This window comes from Entelurus aequoreus, linkage group LG02 (genome assembly GCF_033978785.1).
Source record: "Entelurus aequoreus isolate RoL-2023_Sb linkage group LG02, RoL_Eaeq_v1.1, whole genome shotgun sequence".
Taxonomy (NCBI): Eukaryota; Metazoa; Chordata; class Actinopteri; order Syngnathiformes; family Syngnathidae; genus Entelurus; species Entelurus aequoreus.
In genome coordinates, this window is record NC_084732.1 from 38,624,899 (window position 1) to 38,642,529 (window position 17,631).

Genomic DNA, 17,631 nt, shown 5'->3' on the forward strand with positions numbered 1-17,631 from the left:
TTGGGCATTTGACCGTGTCCCTCGGGAAGTCCTGTGGGGAGTGCTCAGAGAGTATGGGGTATCGGACTGTCTGATTGTGGCGGTCCGCTCCCTGTACGATCAGTGTCAGAGCTTGGTCCGCATTGCCGGCAGTAAGTCAGACACGTTTCCAGTGAGGGTTGGACTCCGCCAAGGCTGCCCTTTGTCACCGATTCTGTTCATAACTTTTATGGACAGAATTTCTAGGCGCAGTCAAGGCGTTGAGGGGATCTGGTTTGGTGGCTGCAGGATTAGGTCTCTGCTTTTTGCAGATGATGTGGTCCTGATGGCTTCATCCGGCCAGGATCTTCAGCTCTCACTGGATCGGTTCGCAGCCGAGTGTGAAGCGACTGGATGAGAATCAGCACCTCCAAGTCCGCATCCATGGTTCTCGGCCGGAAAAGGGTGGAATGCCATCTCCGGGTTGGGGAGGAGACCCTGCACCAAGTGGAGGAGTTAAAGTACCTAGGAGTCTTGTTCACGAGTGAGGGAAGAGTGGATCGTGAGATCGACAGGCGGATCGGTGCGGCGTCTTCAGTAATGCGGACGCTGTATCGATCCGTTGTGGTGAAGAAGGAGCTGAGCCGGAAGGCAAAGCTCTCAATTTACCGGTCGATTTACGTTCCCATCCTCACCTATGGTCATGAGCTTTGGGTTATGACCGAAAGGACAAGATCACGGGTACAAGCGGCCGAAATGAGTTTCCTCCGCCGGGTGGCGGGGCTCTCCCTTAGAAATAGGGTGAGAAGCTCTGTCATCCGGGGGGAGCTCAAAGTACTGTAAAGCCGCTGCTTCTCCACATGGAGAGGAGCCAGATGAGGTGGTTCGGGCATCTGGTCAGGATGCCAACCGAACGCCTCCCTAGGGAGGTGTTTAGGGCACGTCCAACCGGTAGGAGGCCACGGGGAAGACCCAGGACACGTTGGGAAGACTATGTCTCCCGGCTGGCCTGGGAACGCCTCGGGATCCCCCGGGAAGAGCTGGACGAAGTGGCTGGGGAGAGGAACGTCTGGGCTTCCCTGCTCAGGCTGCTGCCCCCGCGACCTGACCTCGGATAAGCGGAAGAAGATGGGTGGATGGATTATCTAAATATTGGACCCAGTGTGTTGTCAAGTTTATGAGATGTGATGCAACTGTAAGCCACTGTGACACTATTGTTCCTTTTTTTTTTTTTTTTTTTATAAATGTCTAATGATAATGTCAATGAGGGATTTTTAATCACTGCTATGTTGAAATTGTTACTAATATTGATACTGTTGTTGATAATATTCATTTTTGTTTCACTACTTTTGGTTTGTTCTGTGTCGTGTTTGTGTCTCCTCTCAATTGCTCTGTCTATTGCAGTTCTGAGTGTTGCTGGGTCGGGTTTGGTTTTGGAATTGGATTGCATTGTTATGGTATTGCTGTGTATTGTTTTGTTGGATTGATTAATTACAAAAATTAAAATAAATTAAAAAATTTAAAAAAGGAAAAAATAAAATTAATTTTTGAAAAAAGAGAATCGATACTGAATTGCACAACGTGAGAATCGCGATTTGAATTCAAATCGATTTTTTCCCACACCCCTAATATATATATATATATATATATATATATATATATATATATATATATATATATATATATATATATATATATATATACAGTATATATATATATATACAGTATATATATATATATATATATATATATATATATATATATAAATATATATATATATATATATATATATATATATATATATATATATATATATATATATACAGTATATGTATATATATACAGTATATATATATATATATATATATATATATATATATATATATATATATATATATATATATATATATATATATATATATATATATATATATATATATATAATAATAATACCTGGGATTTATATAGCGCTTTTCTAAGTACCCAAAGTCGCTTTACATGTTAAAAACCCATCATTCATTCACACCTGGTGGTGGTAAGCTACTTTCGTAGCCACAGCTGCCCTGGGGTAGACTGACTGATATATATATACAGTATATATATATATATATGTATATATATATATATATATATATATATATATATATATATATATATATATATATATATATGTATATATATATATATATATATATATATATGCATATACATATACATGTGTATATATACATATAAATGTATATATATACATGTAGTATACTGTATATTGATCGATAATTATAAATAATTGTTCTATAAATAAATGTAACGATCAGAAGGAAATTCAAAGTAAACGAATAAAAGTAGCGTTTTTTCTTCTTAAAAATACTCAAGTAAAAGTAAAAAGTATGTTACCCTAAAACTACTCTGACAAGTACAATTTATCTAAAAAGTTACTTACTAAATGTAACGGAATAAATGTAGCGTGTTACTACCCACCTCTGTATGTATACACACACACACACACACACACACACACACACACACACACACACACACACACACACACACACACACACACACACACACACACACACACACACACACACACACACACACACACATACATACACACATACATACATATATATGTAGTATCTACTATCTGTAAAGCTATAACCTATACATATATACATACATATAATAATATATTGTATGTTCATTTGTTTTTCTATATTTTTCACAAAGGCAAAAAGGAAATCAGGCCTAATTTTGGGAAGTCTCTCCTTGGACCTGATCGTTAAAGACTATTATTCCCTGCACCAACTCTGAGATGAATGGCTACATGGGGATCCACAAGTGAGCCTTGCGTTTGTTTCAAGTGTAAATGTTCAATAATTGAGTTTGGCTGAGTATACCTTGCACGCCACTGTGACTGAGCAGTCATCTCCCACGTGAAGGGACAGGAACTCGCTGAAGTGGGGGCCTGTTGTGACGCAATGGGACACAAAAACACAGAGATGAAACATAATTATGTTTAACTACTTGTGGCCCTTTATGGCCTCAACTGCAGGCATAACGAAATAAATATGAATAATTTAAAGGTGATTTAAGCATGTTTTAATGCAAAACTTGTCTCTGATATGGAAAGTGTGGCCGCCTATATTGTACACTGGTGTACTCCACCATAAAATGCCGTCCAGTACAAGAGTGGTATCAAAAATGCTGATTTTACAAGGATAATGATGCTCAATTATTAGATTGTATAGGTTTAGCATCATATTGAGAGGGTTTTCTTTTACAATAGGTAAAAACTGTTGCCCTTGAATCTGACTCTGTATAATATGTAGAATGCACGGTGCGAGTATGATGAGGAGTATTTAAGTTACTTCTAATTTGAAGTATGTGTTTCTTTTGTGTGAACTAAAGGCTTATTTAAGTGAAGTACAGAGCTAAGTGTTTCTTACCCTCTTTGACTCTGATGTATTCTCTCCTCTGATATTCAGCCTCAGCCAGCGCTGCCTTGAAAGCTGTACACACAGAGAATCATTTAAACAGGTCTGCAAATGTTTCCCTATACTGTGCATCCTTTTTGAGTGAGTGGACATTTTCCAAGAATTATAAAATCAAGCATGTGTTTGTACCACATTGCTCTCCTTATAAACTATTTATTAAGTTTGGCTTACTGTATATTCTGGACTATAAACCGCACCAGTATATAAACCATACCAGACTATAAGCCGCAGATATATACAGTACCTACTGGTACATTGTGAAATTAGATAGAAAGAGTTTGTAAATGTTTATTGTTTCCAAACGGTGCCTGTAACACAGCAGTGAAACGGACAACATTTTTTCCTTTTTTAACAAGGTTCAAGATGTTTATCATGATTTTTCTTCCTTGTACTTTGTAAACACTAAGTGTAAACAGTTTCTTAAAGTAGATCGTTTCAGACCATTGTTTGATTTATTTGCTTAATCCATTCCATAATTTAGCCGTTAGCGAAGAAAAATCCATTGATTAGCCGCACCTTTGTATAAACCGCAAAGGTTGAAAGCTTGGGTAAATATCAGTGTTTTATTGTCCAGAAAATACGATAGTTCACTTGTCAAAATGTTGCTGTGTTTTGTACCAAGCATACGCATGTACAATTGGAACCTGAATTGCATGGTAATGGACAACTACTAAGCATACCGGTACCCGCATCCTCAAATTGCATAAGTAGCATTAGGGCTGGGCAATTTTGGCAAACATCTACATCACTTTTCATTGAAGCTTCTACTTTAATTCCGGTTGAACCACAATTATTCAACTCTCCAATAATTTTTTGATGGTTTATATTGGGTGGGATTATTATTCTGAATATATGTGAATTAAATTAAATATGATATGATATGTATCCTGTTAAAGTACCTAATACTGTCAAGCATCAGATGATTACATATTGTATTGATGATTAATAATAGGGCTGCGAATCTTTGGGTGTCCCACGATTCGATTCAATATCGATTCTTGGGGTCACGATTCGATTCAAAATCGATTTTTCCCGATTCGACGCGATTCTCGATTAAAAAACGATATTTTCCCGATTCAAAACGATTCTCTATTCATTCAATACATAGGATTTCAGCAGGATCTACCCCAGTCTGCTGACATGCAATTAGAGTAGTAGATTTTTGTAAAAAGCTTTTATAATTGTAAAGGACAATGTTTTATCAACTGATTGCAATAATGTAAATTTGTTTTAACTATTAAATGAACCAAAAATATGACTTATTTTATCTTTGTGAAAATATTGGACACAGTGTGTTGTCAAGCTTATGAGATGCGATGCAAGTGTAAGCCACTGTGACACTATTGTTCTTTTTTTTTTATTTTTATAAATGTCTAATGATAATGTCAATGAGGGATTTTTAATCACTGCTATGTTGAAATTGTTACTAATATTGATACTGTTGTTGATAATATTCATTTTTGTTTCACTACTTTTGGTTTGTTCTGTGTCGTGTTTGTGTCTCCTCTCAATTGCTCTGTTTATTGCAGTTCTGAGTGTTGCTGGATCGGGTTTGGTTTTGGATTTGGATTGCATTGTTATGGTACTGCTGTGTAATGTTTTGTTGGATTTATTAATGAAAAAAAAAAATTATGAACAAAAATAAAAATGAAAAAAATTAAAATTAAAAAAAATAAGATTTTTTAAAAATGAGAATCGATTCTGAATCGCACAACGTGAGAATCGCGATTCGATTTTTTCCCACACCCCTAATTAATAATCAGATTATCTGAGTGATGGGGGACAATCTAAGTCTTTGCTTCTTCCTGCTCTGTATCTATTTTGGATACACACACTGTTTTTGTTTCTATTATATGTGCTTTTATTATTGCTATTGATTTTTGCAGATGCATATATAGCATTGGAGAAGCTTTTTTTGTTTAAATTGTGTACATTGTTCATTGTGCGACAAAAACATTCAACAGGTGCGACAGGTTTTTATTTTCCAAGTCCCACAGTCTATATTTACTCGCATTTGCAAGTAAATTTGTCGCAACGTACACCTCTGCGTAATATGATTATTCATGTTTTTTAGTCAGTACAGATTGGAGTCCTATCGCATCGTGTTGTGCATTACAACCAGCTGTTGATGCAGTAGCTACAGTATCTTACCTCTTGCTGTAGCTAGCTTACAGCTAATGCCGTAGCATGCTGTCGCTTGGCACTGTGTTACTATGCTAGAAAAAGAGTTCCTCAGTGTCCGCTCTTTCAATAACAATGTAGCTGCAGCTTGGTAACTATACTGTACAGGTTACGGAACGTAAATTAAATGGTAAATGGTAAATGGGTTATACTTGTATAGCGCTTTTCTACCTTCAAGGTACTCAAAGCGCTTTGACACTATTTCCACATTCACCCATTTACACACACATTCACACACTGATGGCGGGAGCTGCCATGTAAGGCCCTAACCACGACCCATCAGGAGCAAGGGTGAAGTGTCTTGCTCAAGGACACAACGGACATGACGAGGTCGGTAGAAGATGGGGATTGAACCAAGAACCCTCAGGTTGCAGGCACAGCCACTCTTCCAACTGCGCCACGCCGTCCCCAAATTAAGTATTGTTGGCAGTTTTTAGATGCATTTTTTAAAGTGATTTAGAGGCAGAATCAAGTTAACCCATTAGCTGCATTGCTAGCCACATAGAACGAGCTGATTATTACAAGTAAGAATGCAAAAAATAAAAAATTAAATACAGTTCCCCTTTAAATGGAAAAAAAAAACATATATTTCTTTCAAAACAACAAATTTAAATACTACAGTGTACAGAAATCTGGATAATGTTCGCCTTATTAAAAAGGTAATTGTTACTATATGACTATGTTAAGTTCTTTTCGCAATCCTTTCCATACTTGTAAATTATTTAGTTAAAGACAACTGCTTTATGGCAATACTTGTTGTCGGGAATTTATATGTAATCTGTCCCTTTTTTGTGACATGCATTGTTCATATTTGGCAACAAGACTTTGCTTACTACTGTTTGGTTGACATCATCTTTATTAAAGCCAAAGTGTGCTAACACAGATAACAACTACATTCCTTTTGGGAAAAAACTAAATAACCAGCATGACAGTTTTTCATTGGATTAAAGGTCTACATTTCATTTTTTATTATTGTTTTGATTAACTGGCCAGCCCTATGTTGCATACAAGTTGAACCAGGTTCTGATGATAAAGTCAGTAAAAAAAAGATATTGCATAAGAAAATGTGGTTGTACCTGTTCAATGACAATAAAGATCCATCCAACACATTGTTGGTCTATGTAGCAATATCAAGTTTAGTTACAAACACACACACACACACACACACACACTCACTGTGATATGTTCTATTCCAGGGGTCACCAACCTTTTTGAAACCAAGGGCTACTTCTTGGGTACTGATTAATGCGAAGGGCTACCAGTTAGATACACACTTAAATAAATTGCCAGAAGTAGCCAATTTGCTCAATTTACCTTTAACTCTGTTATTATTAATAATTAATGATATTTATCTTTGTGGAAACACTGATCATCTTAATGATTTCTCACAATAAATATATATAGAAACAGATAAATATCAATATGCAACACTTTATTTTTATATTTTCTCTAAGTGCACATTTTTCAAATTGAACATTTTCAAATGATCACTTCTAAGACAGTCTTGTGAAATCCCAATATCCCATTTTAACTAGCTAGCCACTAACATTTTTTAACAAATCATGAATTACTTTGCACCATGTTTGTACAAATAATAACTCATGTAAAATACAAAAGTAAACTCTCAAATTTTTAAATCATGTCACACTTTGAACTGGACACCAAACCTGTTATCTGTTTCTTTGTCAGTTAGTGGGAAGCCTGGCATTGCATGCTGTTAACTAGTGTGTTGTACTCTGGTGTGTAACTTGACACTGCAACTCTGAGTGAGTCTTGCAGATGTGTATCAGTGAGGCGTGTTCTGTGTTTGTTCTTGATGAAGTTCATGTCAGAAAAGGCTGATTCACAAAGATAAGATTTGTCCTCATTGTTTGCGGAATCTTCTTAATCTTTTGGACATATTTTCACAGCAATCTGGCCTTAAGCTTAATTATGATAAATGTAAAATGTTAAGGATCGGAAATCTAAAGGGAACGTCCTTTCGAATGGAATGCAAAGTGCCTGTTTTGTGGACAGATGGACCAGTTAACATACTTGGTGTTGCTGTCCCAGAAAATCTGGAAGATCTAGGCTCAGTAAATTATGATAATCGACTAAGAAAGCTGGACAAAATTATGCAATTATGGAAAGGGAAATCCCTAACCTTGTATGGTAGAATGTCTATTGCCAACTCGTTAAATATTCCTCAATTTATTTATTTGTTTTTGTCATTACCAGCTCCATCACAAAACTTTTTTAAGATTTATGAGCAGAGGGTCTTCGATTTTGTCTGGAACGGCAAACCAGAAAAGATTAAAAGAAAGGTTTTGTACAAAGAGTATGAATATGGGAGCCTGAAACTTCTCAACCTTGAAGCTATGTGTCTGTCTTTAAAAGCATCAATTGTTCCAAAGATCTATTTAAACATTGAGTGGTACACAAATGTGGTTTCTGTTATTTTAGGAGAGTTCATTGACAATCATGATTTAGTCAATTTAATTATAGTACTTGGTAAAAAATGTATTTTTAAGGCCAAAAACAGATATTCACTTAGTATTACTTTCTTTAAAACATTTATTCAGTATTTTCTAACTTTAGAAAGTTACATGGTTGAAAACGATAATGATGCCAAAAAACATTAAAAAAAAGATGAGAAGTCCTCAAAGGCTTATTTTGAAAGTATAATTATGTTTATAGATTATATGATATCTGTTGTTGTGTTCCCTAATTTGAGTGACCTGGACATAATCTGGACTGTACATAAATGCTTATTTTGAAAATGTAATTTTGTTTATAAATTATATGCAATCTGTTGTGTTCCCTAATTTTTTTCTGTGTACACGAATGAAGGTGTGTGTTGCTGAGTCCGACTTGGACATTATCTGGACTGGGCCTAGTTTAAAAAACCCTTTAAACAAATCTAATTTCATTGACAACCTGGTCTGTTGAAGATAAGGTCTTTTTTTTAAAAATAAAATAAAATAAGATAAATAAATAAAAAACATTTTCTTGGATAAAAAAGAAAGTAAAACAATATAAAAATAATTACATAAAAAATAGTAATTAATGAAAATGTTAGTGGACCAGCAGCCTATACAATCATGTGTGCTTCAGGGACTGCGTCCCTTGCAGATGTGTTGTCTATGTTGTGGGAACCAGAATATTGGTAGCAGAAAGAAATAACCCCTTTTGTGTGAGTGGGTGTGGATGAGTGTGCATGGGGGAGGTTGTTTGGGTTGATGCACTGATTGAAAGTGTATCTTGTGTTTTTTTTTATGTAGATTTAATTTAAAAAAAAAAAAAAAAATTAAATTTTTTTTTTTTAAATTTTTTTTTAGAACAGGCCCGCGGGCGACTCATCTGGTCCTTGCGGGCGACCTGGTGCCCGCGGGAACCGCGTTGGTGACCCTTGTTCTATTCTGTACCCTCTTTAACAAAGCGTTGAAGTGCTTTTGCACACTGTACTTAACATTGAAATAGGCATGCGAAAGAATCAATGTCACATGCACTACGTCATCAGGCTTCCCCTACCATTGCCAATCAGAACCAGAGAGCTCTGTGCTGTGCCACCTCCATCAGTAATCTGGCAGGTGTACGTCCCTTCATTGTCTTCAGTGAAATGGTCCATGGTGTATTCAATGACGCCTGTAGACACGTCATGGCCCAACTTGTTGGGCTGCAAAGAGAGAATGTGCTTTTATTTTGCAGAACATAGGAATCAAGCTTATTTAAGTTACATCCAGAATGCTTGTAAAAGGCTGCAATAATCTTATGAAACGTTGTTGGAACTATTGATCTCAGAGAACAATCCTTCTTTTGCACAGTTTACTGAGTCATCCACATTGTGCATCGTCAAGTGACATTTTTTTTAAACTATTCTCTTAAACTAAAGCTACATCTTACACTAGCTCCAGACATTTCCTTGTTATTAACAAAGAATTTGTAGGTGACATTGGGGGAAATTTCTTCAGCCTGCAGCCAGAACTTCATTCTGCCTCTCTCCAAAATTTTGTAGGCCAGCTCCGACTTCAGTGGGATGACTAGGAAAAAAAGAGGAAAACGTTTAAAAGAGGTAAAGAAAAAGTATTATTGTCCTCCTTTCATTTATTTCTCCGGCACTTGGGGCTGAGGACAGCATTTCTCAGCATTCACAGGAGAGGAGACAAAGGGAGGGCAGTCAGTTGGGGCGCAGGAGTGTATGGTGATTAGGTAGGTGATGCAAAAGCAGGTAAGGTGTGTTTGGATCCAAAAAGAGAATTGTTTTAAAAGTGAAACGCAAAAGTAGAGAAGGTGTGAGAGAGAAAGAAGTGCAGAGGACAAGTAATGAAGAGACAGGGGGAGTAAAAGATTGAGGGAGTTAATCAAAAGGAACCTACTTGGGTGTCTGATGTCGTAGCTGAGTACCAACAACTTTGCCATCTCTGAAACATAAAACATATGATCACACTTTAGAACTAATTGTACAGTTCATTAATGTGTGTGTATATGTTTTAGTGTGTGTATTTTTATTTAATGCCCACCATTTAGAAATTATTTTAACGCCCTTAGGTGGTGATATAATAGCCTTTTTCTGATTCCTTTTGCTTCAGTAGCAGTGCTACTCTAGCAATGCTTTGCCAAGTCAGCTACATGCAGACCTCAGCCATGTTTTATTCTTTAATGCAATACCTAGCATCCGCTTTATCTTCTCATCACTGTTCTTTACACTCACTTACTTCGTTCCCATGGTTGGAAAAACATGCCGTGGTAATTATTAGCTAATGCGAGTGAGCAGGGCTGTAGCTCCAAATTCTGGGCCCCCATATACAAGACTCCTCAAGGACCGCCCCATACCACCCTAAACCCCACGTTGCTGCCCCATACACACACTTGGTATATTTACGTGCATTGAACAACAAATAATTGAATAGATTTGTTGCTTGTGCACACTGTAATTGGATTGCTGTCCTCTATCTTTTATACATTTTTTTTATGGATTTGTTTAAAAACAGCTTTTTCAAACACATGTAAAAACCTTAAATGGGTTATATTATGATTTTTTCTACATTTAAGAAACTTTCTCTACATAACATGTAATGGTGGTTTTTTAGTCAAAATTTTGCAAAGATTATGTTTTTCAACCGCTTTCCGCCATTTTGTTAGTCTTATTTACGTGCCACCACTTCGTTGTAGTTTTTACACTGCAAGTTTTTTGCCACTTGCCAAGATTTAAAATGTTAGGGACGGCGTGGCGAAGTTGGTAGAGTGGCCGTGTCAGCAATCGGAGTGTTGCTGGTTACTGGGGTTCAATCCCCACCTTCAACCATCCTAGTCACGTCTGTTGTGTCCTTGGGCAAGACACTTCACCCTTGCTCCTGATGGCTGCTGGTTAGCGCATTGCATGGCAGCTCCCGCAATCAGTGTGTGAATGTGTGAATGTGGAAATACTGTCAAAGCGCTTTGAGTACCTTGAAGGTAGAAAAGCGCTATACAAGTATAACCCATTTATCATTATCATTTATTTATTTCTAGAAATTACCCTACTTTTAAGAGCTATTTACTTATTTTTAGTCATTGACTACCGTATTTCCTTGATTTGGCGCCGGGAATATAGTATTCGCCTGCCTAGAATTACAGCCGGGTCAAACTCGTTTCGCAAAATAATTAGCGCATGCTTGGCACTTCCGCCGGGTCAAATATGAGTCATTAAATGACTCCCGCCTCCTGGTGGTAGAGAGCGCTAGTGATCCTTCTTGCGACTACCAGTACTGCAGGAGACAGGTACTGCAGAAGAAGACAACAAGCAGCAAGCATGAGCAGCGATTGTTTGCTTGCACTTTTAACATGGAGGATTACATATCTAAAATAAAACAGTTTTCTAAACTGGACTTTCAATCGAAGCAGGAGGTAATAATTAAAGGAATATCTCCAGAGACTTTTAAAATTGAAGAAAGATAAGAAAGACTGCCTTTGATCAGAAGCAGCTGCACATGGACCCATTTACAAGTAAAGGTAAGATCATAATAAAATTTTTTTTATTAAATGTGCTTTTCATGATAAGGTATGCGCCGGAGTGAGAATAGGTTTTAAAATAATTAGCGCATGCTTGCCCATTCCGCATGGTTTTGGTAACCGCAGGAGTGAGAAGAGGTTTTAAATTAATTAGCGCCCCTGCGGCTATTCAAGGAAATACGGTAATCTTAATGTTAGCATTAATAATTATATTGTTTCCTATTCTAGTTTAAAATGTTAAAACTCAGAAAATAAATATTCAAATACTATAAGAAATAGTGCCCCCCCCCCCCCCCCACCCACCCACACACACACACATTGAAAATTGCGTTTATATATTATGCAACATCTCGATGATGCATTATTTAAGAATTCCAAGTTGAATAATGCTTATTTTCAGAATAAAATACGTATTTCTAACTTAAACGTCCTACTAATTTCGAGATATACAAATCTCAATTTAGGATTACTTATCAAATAAAATTATCTGTCCATGCAGCTAGTTAATTGCAATAGTTTTTAGCATGTTTTCTTAAAATCTAGTCGTTTCCTCCTAAATTTTGTGTAACGCTTCCATATCAAGTCTACTAACAGATATACATTTGAACCATATACTACTTTGTATTAGAAATGGCAAATGCTAAGAATCCATGCGCATGTACGAGCCAGTCTGCCCATCAACAAGGGGATAGCGGAAAAGAAGGAGATTGACTACAGCATCAGGCTACAATGGCGGATTTGAGCAGAGCACTTTGGGTGAACTCCTACCATATATGGAGATATCTGTTTACGTCACACTTGGGTAAAATGTCACAGGGGACCTATTAGGTTTTTGACTTTTTACAGGGTCTCTGCAGGTTTAACCATGTCAAATTTTAGACTTTTTTGAGACCATAATGAATATAACTTATGACCATTTCACCATTTCACACATGGACAAAAATATACAAAAAACAAAGAAAATCAAAGGGACAGAATGAATTGTAAGTATATGAATTCATTCACTGCTGTTTCATATTGGAAAACACAATGGTTAAACTAACTAAATACACAAGAAGCTTCTCTATTGTAAACTAATTAAAAAATGTAACAACAAGCAGAACTAAAGCAATGGTAGAAGAAAGCACAACAATTTATCGTTTGTGAAAGAGACTGTTAGCATTTCTGCTAAAGCTAAATGGTTAACTTTTGCAGTGTTTTTCAGTTGTCAGAATTGAGCAAATAGATAAAAACATATACAGTACTACTACTGTATCTGCACAAAGTTGTGAAAAACAGAGTGCAGACAGAGCAATTGTCTAAAAAGAAAAAATGTGATAATGGCTTGCAAGCCTCAAACATTATTGGGATGTGAATAATGTGGATAACATTCAAATTTACTCAACTCATTTTGTAACTGGTATGTATGAATACATGTTTACCTGTTTTTGTGACTTTTTGTTTAAACAGATTGCTAATAAACAGGGACTAGTATCTATTTAAGCATGATGAGATGCCATTTGCAAATATTCCTTGCTTTCCTCATGCAACCATCAAGTGAGTGTAAACACTAAACAGACAGTCTTTATAGCTTTTAATATCAATTGTTGTATAAACTTGGAGTACAGACTAAGCATGAGAAGCTGACCTGAAATTATTGGATTATTAAATAATATAAATAATATAGGATATACTTATGTTTTTATGTAGTTTTACTGCTGAATACACTACTACCACAGAGAAATTAGCATGTGCTCACTGTATGTCATAGTATAATTTCACTAGTAAACATCTCATATTGATCTCCTTCTGCAATTGGCGACACTTTACCCACTTGATACTCCTTTGGTGGGTTAAGTTGATCCTTGTATAGGTGTGCAAGTGTTTGTGGCGTTTCAGCTTTTTTTGACATGGACTTATCCCAGACTTTTGACTTGATTTTTACAAACGCTTCCCTCCACATCTGGGTCCTAAACACTTTATACGTTTCCAGCCACAGGCTTCAAGCATGCAATAAATCGTTGAACCTGCATTTACCCATTTTATGCAAGTAATTGGACTTTGCTGTGAGCTTTCGTTAAGTTTTCTCCGTTGTTATGCTAAACTGTAACAACAAACCAATAAAATCTGACCAGGCAGCACAGGTAGCCTACTTTAGTTTTGTAGTTACGTTATAGCATTCTTTTTAAAACCCCACATATATTGTGTTTTAAAGATGGGATTAACATATCTAAAACAAATCTAGATAAAAAGAACAATTTCAATATAAAGTGGCCAGAATATGACTTTAAATGATCATTATTCACTTAAATATGATTATAAATGTGTCAAGGTTTTTTTTTACTTTAAGTGTAAAGTAGAGAGTATCTGTTACACATAGAATTATGAGCGGCTTTTAAAAAAAAATGTTTTCAAGATCCTTTCAAAGAGCCATAAATCCTCTTGAGATCCTTTCAAAGAGCCATAAATCCTATGTCTTGTTAGAAGCTAAGTTCGCTGCTATTGAGGTGGATTGAAACATTTCGTATTTTTTGGTAGGGGGTAAAGGTTAGTTAGACAATTCTTAATTTGATGCTAGCAACCAGATTATTGAACTTGCACGGCTGTATATGTATTTTTTTTTACAATTTACATATTTAATAGCAGAAAAAAACAATGTTTAAACTTTACAAAAGTCCATGAGCCCCTACTTAGATGCCCCTGCGAGTGAGTGAGAAACTGGATGATTTTTTTTTTTAGATTTCTCCGTGTTCATTGTGACATTTGCTAGGCCAACTAGCATTGAGGAGGCTTGTAACATGAATTTTTGATCGAAATTTATGGCATAACAATTAGCAGAGAGACAGCTTGTATCCAAAAAACTTGAGGTGGAGCACTCAAAAGCCCAGATAACACTATACTTGAATTGGTAAAATAGATAAACAATAATTGCATTGTATAGTATTGTATATAGTAAAAAGGAGATTCATATGGCCCCATTTTTCATATGGCCCCATTTGTCACGGTTTACCTGACATATGAAACGTGACGAATGGGGGGTGGGAGGGTGCACAATCCACTTTAGCTGTCAGATGGCAGTAGAGTGTTGAATATCTTAAAATGTGCTTTGAGACATTTTCAACGTCAGTTGCTATGAAGGGTGGCGCTTTCCATCACTTTCCGCAGACTACATTGCAAAATGATTAACCCCGCTTCCTCTCAAGCGAGATCTAACCAGGAATGGGGTCTTTATGAATCCCTTCCCTGCTGTATAGTATAAATATTGTATTTGTATGGGGTATATCTTGCATGCTAAGCAGCACTAAACCATGAAGCGTACCATCAGGGTCAACCGCAAAACTGGATGAAACTCCTTCTGTGTTGGTGACAGAGACAGAGAATGTCCCAAAGTCTTCTTTATCCGCATTCTTAAAGATCAGCTTGGTTCTACAAAGCAAAGTATTAGAGAGACAAAGACAGCGAAAAAGAGGGTTGAGTCACATTTCGGATATCAAAGAGTTTGTGTGTGTGCGTGTGATCTTACTTGTTGCCTTCGGTCTTAATCGAAACCCCTTTAGAGAAATCTGTGATTTCTTGATAATCTTTCTTCCAGACAAACTGAGAGCCTGCATTCATTTGGCAAGACTCGAATGTGAAAACAATGTCACCCGTCTTCTCATCCACACAGCAGGACACCTCCTGGGAGCCTGGATTACACACAAACAAACACAACCATTGTTGCGTTGACTGCATTGTCCAACTCATGCAGTCTAACCTCCTGTGACTGTTCATTATTTCAACATTTTAGTGGCTTTTTACTGTAGTTGTTCACCTCTTTTTCTGAACTTAAACATTTAACTATAAGGGAGAACAAGGTAGGTTGTCACACTCATTATTTCTCTGTCTCTCAAATTGCGGTATTGCAGTTTCATAGATTAGGATCAGAGTTCACCTACATAGCTTTCTTTAAAACAGTGTTTCTTACCATATTCTTAACCCATATAGGACCGGCAAAAAATATCTGTTTCTCAGCTGTTGTCTCTTTGGATCGCAGTGGTACTCAGTTGTAGTACACTTTTCCACCACTTGTGGCAGTAATGACAATAGCAAACACAAAAAAGAAGTCTCAACCTTAAGTCATAGAGAAGTTTTTAAAAGTCAACAATTATGACTAAAGTGGTGAACCTACATTTTTATTTGCACTTCCATTTAGTTTAGTTTATTTAAGAAACATATATTATTATCATTAAAGATTAATTGAATTAGAGTCTATGTATTTTAGTACTGTATAATTGTAAGTCATTGTAAGTCACTTCTTTTGCAGTATATTTGATTAGTGTTTATGTTTGTAATCAGCCTGACCTAAGCCTTGATAACATTATTTGTGATTAACACATGGTTGCATATCATTTGACGAGGTTGATCATGTAAAACTTTAAGTAGGTTGGATATAATTGTTGAATATGATTCAAATCAAGAGTAAGATTACTGATTCAGGGTTAATATTTGAGTAGGCCCCAGATCTCTCTGTACTGGAAAAAATGGACCCCGAGGTTAAAAAGGTTAAAAAACCCTGCTCTTGAGAATGGCAGCTGCACTTGAGATGAGAGGACTGTTTGTGTTTTTCATGTGAAATTGTAAATATTATAGATTTTACACAAAGAGTTTATAACAAAAAATATATTCTTAAAAAGTGTGAAAGCAATAATATAAATCAGGGGTGTCAAACTTGTTTTCATACAGGACCACGTCACACTTTTAGCTGCCTTGAGTAAATGTAACAGTACATATAAATTAATATAAACACATAATTGCCTCATTATATTATCATACAATTGCTGATGCATTTGATTATTGTATTTATTTTACTAACAAACTGATCAATTACTTGCTTTGAAATCATTGGAATTTCTTGTTGCACAGGCAGATAATATATACGTTTAGAAGATATGCAATAGCATACAGTCAGTTTTTTCGGTCAAAATTAAAAGAATAAATACATTTAGGAAGAAAAATGAAGTGCTTTATTGACACACATTATTTTCAGACTATAGCAAACCACACAAAATGATCTGACACAGATTGAGTTTGACACCTCTAGTTTAGATTGTTATTAACTAGCTAACTACTTGTTAGCCTTGATGCTAAAAAAAAAAATCCAGTTGGGGTTGGTCGTCACATTCTCTTTGGGGTTGGTTGTCATGTGTAATCAAAATTAATTGATATCACAAATACACAAATACAATAGCTGGCCTAAATGGGTTTTTCCTGTTCATGTTACTTGCTCATTTTGGATTAAGACACAATACATAGGCTGTTTGCAACTTGCTAAAAGTAACATTTTGCAAACCAAAAAATATAATATTTCTCAGTCAACGTTAGCAGCTAAAGCTATCAAGTCGCTATCACTAGCTGACAACACACAAAATTAATGTGTGCGTTACATAGAACGTAGTTGATGTCATTACGTGCTAAAAGCCAGAAGACTGTGAGGTATAATGCTTACAGCACTTTGGAAAGTTAGCGCCATCTAAGTAGCAAATAGCCCTATTAAGTTACACATTTGTTTTGTCAATGCAATTAAACTCTCAAATTTTGTTCTGCCCTCTTGCTTTTTTTAAAAGATGTTTCTCATTAAAATAGCATTGGGGCAGCCAATCCCATAGTGTGGTGACAACCATACCCGTGATGAGGTTAAAGTGTCTTTGATAGTGAATTATCTCCTTGTTACAGTCAGTTGAAAAATAAGAGGAATACATACAGTATCTCATTATAACACCTTAGACTTGATTTCATGTCGATAAGATGAGACAAGATGTTTTTGATAATGAGCAATTTACCCTTGATTAAAAAGTGTGACAAGCAACCCCGTTCTCTTCTACTGCAGCAATTTTAGTTGTTACCTGGCACAGCTTTAGCAGTGACGGGTTCAGAAGGCATCGAGGCCATGCCGACACCTGCATCATTGACAGCACGCACCCTGAGGTCATAAGTGCAGCCCTCCTCCAGCCCTGTTACCTAGGAGACCAAATGTTGATGACAGGTGGTCAGTAATGTTTTTATATATGCA

The 17,631-nt window shown here is 36.2% G+C and overlaps 1 protein-coding gene across 1 annotated transcript in view; it reads right to left on the reverse strand.

The window, feature by feature from the left end:
• Positions 1-17,631, reverse strand: part of myom2b (myomesin 2b) — a 60,192-nt gene that overhangs the window by 20,396 nt on the left and 22,165 nt on the right. The window contains exons 20-27 of the mRNA XM_062026305.1: positions 17,465-17,579; positions 15,106-15,268; positions 14,902-15,008; positions 9,989-10,033; positions 9,516-9,652; positions 9,144-9,288; positions 3,405-3,467; positions 2,856-2,923 (exon numbers count right to left, since the gene is read on the reverse strand). Coding sequence (XP_061882289.1) covers positions 2,856-2,923; positions 3,405-3,467; positions 9,144-9,288; positions 9,516-9,652; positions 9,989-10,033; positions 14,902-15,008; positions 15,106-15,268; positions 17,465-17,579 — 843 coding nt within the window. The remainder of the gene's footprint in view (positions 1-2,855; positions 2,924-3,404; positions 3,468-9,143; positions 9,289-9,515; positions 9,653-9,988; positions 10,034-14,901; positions 15,009-15,105; positions 15,269-17,464; positions 17,580-17,631) is intronic.